Source organism: Choloepus didactylus, chromosome 1, assembly GCF_015220235.1.
Source record: "Choloepus didactylus isolate mChoDid1 chromosome 1, mChoDid1.pri, whole genome shotgun sequence".
Taxonomy (NCBI): Eukaryota; Metazoa; Chordata; class Mammalia; order Pilosa; family Megalonychidae; genus Choloepus; species Choloepus didactylus.
In genome coordinates this window covers 238,925,745-238,936,781 of record NC_051307.1, presented here as the reverse complement: position 1 = coordinate 238,936,781, position 11,037 = coordinate 238,925,745, and the positions used below count along the sequence as shown (strand labels likewise).

Here is an 11,037-nt window from a genome sequence, read left to right as displayed (position 1 = left end):
ACCGTGTTACATCTCTTAAGTCTCTTTTATTTTAGGAAAGTGCCCCTGCTCAGGAACTTCTGAAGACCACTGGCTGTTTTCTGGTGGAATGCCGCCCAGTCTGGATTTGTCTGATTGCTCCCTCAGTTCCTCAGTTCGCTGGTTGCCGTCTATCCTTGTATGTTTTACACATTGGAAATTGGATTAAATGTTGGATTAGATTCAGTGTCAGCAGTTTGGGCAAGAGTACTTCCTGGGTGATGTGTACTTCATATTACATCACATCAGGAGGTGCATGCATTCTGATGCCCACATTTAAGGATGCTGTGATTGATAAGAGAATTCAGGTAGGTTCACCCTCCATTGAAAAGCTGCATTTCCCACTGGGTAGGGAGTGATCTGTGGTCTGATAATTTGGCACCTGGCAAATATCCAGATCCCCAAGAACCTTCTTCCTAATTATTTTATTATCCATTGGTGATCACTGCACTTGAGTTGCAAAAGGGTGATTTTCTAATTTTATCATCCCCCCCCGCCCTGTATTTTCTAGCAAGAATTCTCATCAACAAGGGTTAGTAGTTCCCTAAAATACAGTTCAGTCTGGAAGGGAAGAATAAATGCTTGATTCTTTCTCCTTATACATCAAATTCCAGAGTGAGAAGCTGATATAATAACTGTCTCCACTGGTAGCAAGTGAGGGTTTTACTTTCTTCTCCTTCTGCTGAGACTCATTTTGAACTCCTGGAATTTTTTATTTTCAGTGTGTTTGAATCAGTTGCAGTCATTATTCTTTTTGATGTTTAAGTCAGCTGGAGCAACTTCAGGCTGGCTCTGGTGCTTGTGCATTTTGATGACTTTCATACTTTGGGGCAAAATAAGGTACTCCGTGCTCATTTTTCACCTACCCTGCCCCAGGCCTGAAACCAGCCCATTTCTCCAAGGAGATCACATTCCTCTTAGTGGGGGAATTGCAGCCTAGAAAGTGGTGGAGCTGAAATTTGGACCCAGGCCATCTGACTCCAGATCCAGTGTCCTTGACCTCTATGTCCCCTGGGTGAATAATGTTCATTGGTAATGATAGTAATAATTCTAACTATCGCCACTACTGCCATAGGCCAACCAATCACAGGCACTGTGCTAGGTGCTTCCTGGCATTTTAAAACACTGAATCTTTATAACATCCTCTGAGAGTTGACATCATCATCCCTATTTTACAGAAGGGGAAACTGAGGCTCAGAGAAGAGAATGACTTATCCAAGATCACCTGGTAAGTGGAGGGCACAGATTCACATTTAGCTCTGTGTGGCTCCCAACCCCGTTCTCTTAGTCTCCGTAAAACTTTCTCTTTGGTGATTTCTCCCTGGTCTCCTTTCAGTGGTTCCTTGCTCTGTTTCCTTAGCCTCAGGACCAGACACTCAGGTGGTGTATTTCCAATTGATCAAGGGCTTCCCACTCATTCACCCAGCAGGCATTTGTGCTGGGACATGATGAGGAGGACCAAGTTCCATTCCTGCAAGGAGCTTGTGGTTTAGTGGATGTTGGGAGTTGACCTGTGTCCCCCACAAAAGACATGCTCGAGTCCTAACCCCCGGTCCTGACGGTGTGAACCCATTTGTGAATATGACCTCTGAAAATAGTATTATTAGTTAAGTTGAGGCCAAATTGAATCATGGTGGGCCTTAATACACATTAGTGGAGTCCTTGTAAGCAGAGGAAATCCAGACACAGTTAGTCAATAGGAGCCAGAAGCCAGCAGAAGCTAGAGGGGTAGAAACAGAGACACAGAGAGATCACCAAGTGACAGAGAACAGTCAGCGCCAGAATGTTACAGATTTTAGAGAAAGCATGGCCTCTCGAGACCTTGAATTTGAATATCTAGCCTCTGAAACCATGAGACAATGAATTCATGTTATTTAAGCCATTGTGTGGTATTTGTCATAACATCTTAGCAAACTAAGACAGTTGGGGAGACTAAATAATTACCACACAGCGTCTTTGTGCTATAATGTGAGAGGTGTAATCTGCTTGGGCTCCCCCAGAGAAAGTGAGCAACCTTTAAGAACTGAAGAATTGGTGCTTGAATGGGGACAGGGATGTCCAGACACCATGACAGATGGTGGAGATTTTCTGGCAGAGGATTCAGTCACACGCTGTTCAATTTATTCTAGATAGATGGCTGTCTCCTTGAAAACAGCGTTCTAGTTTGCTAATGCTGCCAGAATACAAAACACAAGAGATGGATTGGCTTTTATAAAAGGGGGTTTATTTGGTTACACAGTTACAGTCTTAAGGCCATAAAGTGTCCAAGGTAACACATCAGCAATCGAGTAACTTCACTGGAGGATGGCGAATGGTGTCCGGAAAACCTTTGTTAGCTGGGAAGGCACGTGGCTGGCGTCTGCTCCAAAGTTCTGGTTTCAAAATGGCTTTCTCCCAGGACGTTCCTCTCTAGGTTGCAGTTCCTCAAAAATGTCACTCTTAGTTGCATTTGGGATATTTGTCCTGTCTCAGCTTCTCCGGAGCAAGAGTCTGCTTTCAACAGCTGTGTTCAAAATGTCTCTCACCTGCAGCTCCTGTGCTTTCTTCCAAGTGTCCCTCTTGGCTGTAGCTCCTCTTCAAAATGTCACTGACAGCTGCACTGAGTTCCCTCTGCCTGTCAGCTCATTTATATGGCTCCACTGGTCAAGGCCCACCCTAAATCGGTGGGGCCACGCCTCCATGGAAATATCCCATCAGAGTCATCACCCACAGCTGGGTGGGGCGCATCTGCAAAGAAACACTCAAAGAAATCTAATCAAAACTGATAACATCTGCCCACACAAGATTACATCAAAGATAATGGCATTTGGGGGACACAATACATTCAAACTGGCACAAAGAAGAATGGCTTGAAGCCTATGGAAGCAAGAGGAGTTGCAGGGTTTTGCCCATGGCACCCATAAAGTCTACCACCTTTGGAATATTGGAAACAGAGTAGAGATAAGCATTGGGATCAAGGAGAGCAGGAGAGCACTGCTGGGAGTTTGCTATAAGGGAGAGGAGGGGCCAATGGGGCAGGAGCACCAGCTCAGGTCAGGCTCCAGGCAGGCAGAAGATGGCAATTAGCTTTTGTGGAGGACCACTGTAGTTTTTGCCCACTGTATCAGTTAGCTAATGCTGTGTAACAAACAAATCCTAAACTTAGGAAAATAAATGTATATTATTCACCACAATTTCTTTGGGCATGTGGGGCAGTTCTTCTTCCGGTCAGGGGCTGGCTGAGCTGATCTCTCCAGAAAGTAGGCAGCTTCAGCTGGGGCTGGATGATCTAGGGTGTCTTCACTCACATGTCTCGCAGACAGCTCAGTGTCAGCTGGGGTGACAGGGATGACATGACCACGTCTCTCATTATCCAGGAAGACAGCTAGGGCTTGCACATATGGTGGCATTACAAGGTTCCCAAAAGCAATAAGAGAAAGGGAAAGCCCCAGTGCACAAACATTTTTCAAGTGTCTGCTGGTATCACCTTTGTTGATGTCCCATTGGCCAAAGCAAGACACATGACCAAGACCAGATTCAAGGACTGGAGAAACAGTTTCACCTCTTGATGGAAGGAGTCACATCATAAAGAGGTATAGATTTAGGGAGGGGAAGAATTTATGCCCATTTTTGCAATCTACACAGTTACAGACATCCTCCCCAGTTTTCTGTATATAGCACCCCAATGTTCAAGGGATCCACCCCTACCCTAAACTCAATTTGAGCCACAGCAATTAGTTCAGGGATAGGCATGTGACCCAATTCTGGCCAATGAGACTGCGCCCTGGTAACCTTGCTGGGGCCATTGGGAATGAGGTGCTTTCTTTCTGCTGAGGCAGTTGTGCTGCTAGAAAATAGGCAGGGAGCTTCTGGGGGCTATTTCCCACCACATGGAGAATGCTGCCTGAGCATTAAGCCAATAGTGAGGAAAGCAGATATAAGTGATTAAGAAAGAGAACTTGAGAGAGTGGAAGAAAGAGCAATTTAATGACACCTGGATCAAGCCACACCTGAATACCCACTTTTGGACTTTTCAGTTACTTTAGCTAAAGCATTCCCTTTTTTGCTTGGGGTATACAGTAAGCTTGGAGCCACAGTACCCTGACTTCCTCCTGACTGTCCACATCCTCATAAACTCCCCTTGGCCATGACTTCTATTCTTTCCCCATGAAAATCCTTTCCCCATGCACAAGCCAGAGCAACCTTTTGAAAATGGAAATCAGATCACATCACTCCCACCTAAAACATTCCATGGGCTTCCCCCTGCACTTTCATCATCATAAAAATAATATCAGCTGACACTCAGTGGTTATTAAGTGCCAGGCACTGTTCTAAGCACTTTGTGTACAATCACTCACAACACACCCATACAATAAATAATATTACTGTCCCCATTTAACAGATGAGAACACAGGCACAGAGAGGTTCAATCACTTGTCCAGGTTAACATGGATTAAAATCCAAACCCTTGACAAAGGCTTGGAGCTCCTCACCCTCAGGTCTCTGCCTCTATCTTATCTGTTGGGTCTCAGCACAGATGCCACCCCTCAGAGAGGACTTCCTTGGTTGTCTGACTTATAGTGTACCTCCACTCTCTGTTAAGCTCTCCTCTTTCATTGTTTCACATTGCTTGCTGTTTCATGATGCTTGCTGTTTCATGAAATTACCTTATTTATTCATTTGCCTACATACTTGTTTATATCCTGGCCCTGATCTCACCCCCAGGGTGTCTGCTCCTTGAAAGCAGGGACCACGTCTGTCTTGTTCACCTCTGCGTCCCAGCATTTGGCACAGGCTGTCTAGCAGCTCGACAAACATTTAAGATAAAAGGAGGAAGGGAGGGAGGGAGAGAGAGGGGGAAGGATCAGACCCTGTGAGCTCCTTCAATAGCCCCCCTCCCACTTCTGGATTGAGGATGTGTCCTAGGGGCAAGGGGAATGGAGGGCAGAGGGAAGGGCGATGGAGAGAGTGCTTGGAAAGGAGCCAAGAGGACAGAACTCCCCAAGATGCAACTAGGCCAGACCCCACACTCATCTGGGAAAGTGCTTCCCTGAGCAGGGTCCCCAGATTTAGCAAATAAAAATACAGGAGGAATTTTTTTTTTTTTTTTTTTTTTAGGATAAGTGTATCTCACACATTATATGGGACATACTTATACTAAAAAAATTGTTGTTTATTGGGAATTCTAATTTACCTGGGTATTATGTATTTTTTTAAAAATTAAATTAAATTTATTTTATTTTTTTGCACCATGTATGTATCTGGCAGCCCTATCCCTCCTCCTCACTCTGTGCTAAGTGTCATGGGAGATTTCACTGAGCACTGGCCTGCTTTTTCATATGGAACATTTTGTTTTTAGCTCCTGAATAAGGAAGCACAATCTCTTTATTGATCTACCTGAAAGAGAATGTCCGTCGAAACAGGAACTTGTTAAGGGAGAATGGCTCCCGGGAGCGGATAAACGCCAAGGAGGGGGAGGGGTTAAGACAAATGCGTTGTTCTGTGCTCAAAGTCGTCTTTCAGAACCTGCTGGAACTTTCCTTCCCGGGCCTGGAGGGCTGTCTGTCACTCTGGGGCTGCTGAAGAGGGCAGGGAGAGAGGCGCTGAGCCGGGGAGGAAAACATTTATGGGTCTGTGGGCGTGTTTGATGATTCACTCATTCATTCAGCCTCTCCAAGCAGCGGGTGGCCGGGGCGCTCAGATGAGTGGCGCCGGGCACCGCCCTGCACGCTCTCTGGAAGTCTCTGGAAGACTTGCTTCCAAATCGGTTTTCATGGCTGGATGGGAAGATGCATCTCTTCGTCCTTTCCTTTTCCGCGTCTCTCCTTCTTTCCTGCCTCCCTTCCTCTCGTCTACCTTTCTTCCCTCTCACCTGTCCTCTCTCCTTCAACTCCCACCCCCCACCTCCCCACATTCATTCTCTGTTCCCATCTCTTCTCTCTCGCTCTCTCATCTTCCTAGCCACTTGTCACCTGAGAGCTGGTCTCCGTGTTCTTTCTTTTGTCTCTCGGAGCCCACTCCACTCCCCCATATCCAGAACCACCCAACATCTTCCCACACAATCTAGAGGTTATTTGCGTGCTCTTTTCTGATTGGCTGAGACAAACTCATTGTAGTACCTGACTCCTCCGTCACCCCCCACCCCCAAGCCCCACTAGATCCAGCATCATGGGAACCGCAGGCCAGACCCTGGCCTGAGACATGTCTACCAAGTTATTTCTCAATCAAGTGTCAGTGGTTGATCCCTTCTGGACTGGGATTAAAGGAGCAGGGTTCAAGGCTGTGCTCTGCCACTGACAAGCTGTGTCATCTTGAACGAGTCCCTTTACCTCTATGAGACTCTGTTCTCAGGTCTATAAAATGGGAATAATTCTCATCAAGAGGTCCTGATGAGCATATTTTTGTAGAAGTTAATATGAACCCTTAACCCAGACTGCCTGAGTTCACATCCCTCCTCTTCAACTTTCCAGCAGGATGCCCTGGGTGCCTCTGTTTCCTCATTTGGTTGGAGGGAATCTTAAATAAGTCAATATGTTTAAAAACAGTTAGAACAGTGTCTTGCCTATAATACCTAATAATGTCGGCTTTTATTGTAATGGATTTAAGTCCTTTGTCCAAATGCTGTTAATGATATTATCACTGTCCTGTGAATATTTGGGGGCAGACTAGGAAAAATCAGCTGAGTATAGATCTGGCTCCCAGCTGAGAGGTTCCTTATGAAGAGAGCCCAAAGAAGTGAAGCCAGGGCTTAACCTTTTGAGCATCTGTGTCCTGGTCTGTAAAATGACAATAACAACCTCATCTCTGCCTACTTCACAGGGAAGTATGAGGGCCTAGCCTATGGTAAGCCCTTAAAACATATTTATTGAAGGAAGGAATGCATGGTCCACATGGGGTGACAGTGGCAAGCTGCAGGATCCTATCCTTAGCTCTGCCCTGAACAACATATCTGTGCAGACTTGTTGTCCTTGGGGCATGATGCAACCTAGGCCTACCTGAGGCAGTGGATGAAGGCAGAGCTGAGCTCACTGATGATGCCAAGTCGATGATGGTCAGCTCTTTGCATTTGGATATGGGCACTCTCATACACTATTGTAGGAGTGTAAATCTATTGGTACAGCCTTTTGGGAGAATAATTTAGCACTAGGTATCAAAGTTTTAAAAGAACAGTCAATTGATCTACTAGTCTCATTTATAGAAAATCATCCCCCAGAGAGCCTAGCTCAAGTGTGCCAAGATTATATAGAGGAATGAGTTCACTGCAGCTCTTTGTAACAGTGAAAAACTGGAAGCAATTTAAATGCCCCTCAATATGGGACATTAATAGATAAATTGTAGTGGATCAATATTATGGACTATGCAGCTATTAATAAGAATGAGGTAAATCTATATGTACTAACAGGAAGAGGTCACAAGATGTATGTTTAAGTAAACAAACAAAAACACCAAATTGATAGAGCTGTGCTTTTAATCTAACATTTTAACCTAAAATGTTTCTATATTTGTATCTGCAAAGGAAATACCTGGAGGGCTATATGTGAAGGTTAAGTGTAGTTATCTCTGAAGAGAAGGGATAACTTTTAAATTATAATTTTGATTTGAATGAAAGAACTCCACCTTCAAAGCCCAGAGGCCAGATTTGGAGTCTAGTCATGTCATTGTGTGACTTAAGGAAATTCCATTCGCTGTTTTGGACCGTAGCTTCGTCTTGTGTAAACTGACAATAGTACCTACCTCCCAGTGTGACAGCGGCGAAAAGAAATAATGAATATGAAAACCCCTTTTCAGAGCAGACACAGATTCATCATAGTTACCAGTGAGAACGACCCGAAGGAGGAGGGACGTGCTTGGACCTTGAAAGATATGGCAAGGCTTGGATTTGGCTTATGATTGCTAGATGCCTCTTCCCAACGTTCAACGAGCATTCATTTGTCAAAGATCTGGTACAAAACGGGGCCCCATACTTTTAAACCACTCCCCTTTTTCTATCTTGGCGGCGAAACAGACTCCTGGTGCGTGTGCAGTACGACCACTTTGGACTGCGCCCCTCCCACATACTACAACTCCCGGCAGGCTCCGCGCATGCCTCGTGAATGTCGCAGACTGGTGACGTAACGCAGTAGCGCGGGGAATTTCGAGCGGCAGAGGAGCGCGGGAGGTTAGTGGGTGCGTGACCCCCAGTCTCCTGTGGAGCGACCATGGACTCCCTGGCCGAGCCCCGGTGGCCTCCAGGCTTGGCAGTAATGAAGGTGGGTGCTTCGGAGAGGGAGGAAGCGCCCGGGAGTTAGCAGGACGCCGGCTCCGCCCTGAGGGGAAAGGAGGAGGCGGCAAGCTGGCCCTGGATCCGCCCCACCCCGCGACGCTTCTTGCTGCCCGCGTGCCCCTGGGCCTCAGTTTCTTCCCCTGAGAAGTGGCGGGGAAAGGCCTCTTGGTGAACTGAGATTGGCCGTCGTATGGAACCAGGTATTCTGCGGTTCCGCCACAACAGTAACAGTGACACGGAGAAAAACTAAACAGTGACGATGATAGTGACAGTTTATTTGAGGGCTTGCTATGTGCTAAGTTATGTAAGTGCTGTCAGTAGATTAGTTGAGAATTGCCCAGATGACACCGGTTATGCTTTTGGGTGCGACTACACCAAATAACATTTATGTAATCACTGGCGAAGCAGGTAGTCTCCTTTGCACTCGCTGTGATTTCTTCTAATTATCCTCAAGAAGCTTAGTGCTATTTTTTTCTAAGATAACAATTGCTCATCTCGCTCTCGTTTTAAACAAGGAGATCAGGACTCAGGCTCAGCACCAGCTTTAATAAGTCATTTTTATTTAATTGGTTGCTCTTTCTTTTTTTAAGTTGGTATGTGGTTATTTCTGTTTGTGACTCTGGGAAAGATTGTTTTCTTGTTCCTGTTCGTTAATTTCCTCATTTGTAAAATGGAGATTATAGTGTCTGTCCCACCGATTGGTAAGGCTTACTTTGAGGATCAATGAAGGGACTTGGGAAAGGCTAAAGTAAATAAAAAGGCTTTGTTGTTCTTGCTGTCATTATTGTCATTTCTGGTGTTCGGGGACTTGAGATACCCTTGTTCTACAGATGATGAAAAGCTGATATCATGAAAGTATCCAGGAAAATTGTTTTGAAGTTGTAGTGGCTTTTGCACCAAGATCCAGTGGAGAAGAGCATAGATTTTGAGTTACTTGTCTGGTTAGTTCTGGGCTTTGCTTCTGTTAACTGGTTGAGCTTAAGTTATTTAACCTCTCTGAGCCTCAGTTTCCTCAACTAACTGAGACAAAAATAAACTAGAGACAAAAATAAGCAGGTAATCAACTGGCAGGTGAACTCACTGCCCTCCCCCCTCTACGTGGGACCTGGCTCCCAGGGATGTAAATCTCCCTGACAATGCAGGATATGACTCCCGGGATGATTCTGGACCTGGCATAGTGGGATTGAGAACAACTTCTTGACCAAGAGGGGGATGCTAAGTGAAATGAAATAAATCTTCATTGGCTGAAAGATTTCACACGAGTGGAGAGGTCACTCTGGTGGGCACTCTTATGCATTATATAGATAATCCTTTTTAGGTTTTAAGGTATTGGAATAGCTAGAAGTAAATACCTAAACTGTCAAACTCCAACCCAGTAGCCTTGACTCTTGAAGACGATTGTATAACAATGTACCTCACAAGGGGTGACAGTGTGATTGTGAAAAACTTGTGGATCGCACTCCCTTTATCCAGTGTATGGATGGATGAGTAGAAAAATGGGGACAAAAACTAAATGAAAAATAGGGTGGGGGGGATGATTTGGGTGTTCTTTTTTACTTTTATTTTTTATTCTTATATTTACTTTTTCTGGTATAAGGGAAAATGTTCAAAAAATAGATTGGGGTGATGAATTCACAACTATATGATGGTACCATGAACAGTTGATTGTACACCATGGATGATTGTATGATATGTGAATATATCTCAATAAGACTGAACTAAAAAAAAAAAAAGCGGCTAAAAGAGTTGATGTACCCAGAGTACAGAAGGTGTGGAACAGAGGGTGTGCTGATTTGAATGTATTAAGTCCCCCAGAAAAAGCCATATTCTTTGATACAGTCTTGTGGGGCAGACGTATTAGTGGGGATTAAGTTGGAGCATTTGGATTAGATTGTTTGCATGGAAATGTGTCCCATCCAACTATGGGTGATGACTCTAATTGGATAATTTCCATGGAGGTGTTACCCCACCCATTCGGGGTGGGTCTAAATTGAATCACTGGAGCCATATAAATGAGCTGACAAACAGAGGGATCTCAGTGCAGCTGAGAGTGACATTTTGAGGAGGAGCTACAGCCAAGAGGGACACTTTGAAGAAAGCACAGGAGCTGCAGATGAGAGATATTTTGAAGACAGCCATTGAAAGCAGACTCTTGCTCTGGAGAAGCTAAGAGAGGACAAATAGCCCAAGTGCAACTAAGAGTGACATTTTTGAGGAACTGCAACCTAGAGAGGAATATCCTGGGAGAAAGCCATTTTGAAACCAGAACTTTGGAGCAGACACCAGCCACATGCCTTCCCAGCTGACAGAGGTTTTCTGGACACCATTGGCCATCCTCCAGTGAAGGTACCTGATTGTTAATGACTTACCTTGGACACTTCATGGCCTTAAGGCTGTAACTTTGTAACCAAATAAACCCCCTTTATAAAAGCCAATCCGTTTCTGGTGTTTTGCATTCCGGCAGCATTAGCAAACTAGAACAGAGGGTGAGGGGCTTACCTTGTAGAGAACCTGCTAGTCGCTGACCTTGGTATGGGACAACTTCATGCGTTTCAGAATCAGCTATAGTCAGAAGAGGGGACAGTCATTGTTGTCCCTCCCTCACCCTAACTCTGCTAAGAAGCCCACTGTCCCGTACTAGCCCTTGACCTCCTTCTCTACCGTCTGCCCCCCACCCTGGCACACAGGCCTCCTGCTCACAGGGACATTCTTTTTTTTGCTTTTGTAATTTCTGTCCTTTATAAATTTAGAGGAATATTTTAAGAAATTATCTCTCT

At 45.1% G+C, this 11,037-nt stretch overlaps 1 protein-coding gene across 5 annotated transcripts in view; it reads left to right on the top strand.

Moving 5' to 3' along the window:
- RAD18 (RAD18 E3 ubiquitin protein ligase) overlaps window positions 1-11,037 on the top strand; it is a 137,543-nt gene continuing 126,506 nt past the window's right edge. For 2 of the 5 annotated variants that reach the window (XM_037800898.1, XM_037800897.1), the window contains exon 1: window positions 8,139-8,246. In XM_037800898.1, the coding sequence (XP_037656826.1) occupies window positions 8,196-8,246 (51 nt within the window). In that variant the 5' untranslated portion in view covers window positions 8,139-8,195. Of the gene's footprint in view, window positions 158-1,196; window positions 1,247-8,138; window positions 8,247-8,440; window positions 8,461-11,037 lie in introns of those variants that run through there. The other 3 variants (XM_037800899.1, XM_037800905.1, XM_037800900.1) reach the window with 3 other exon arrangements.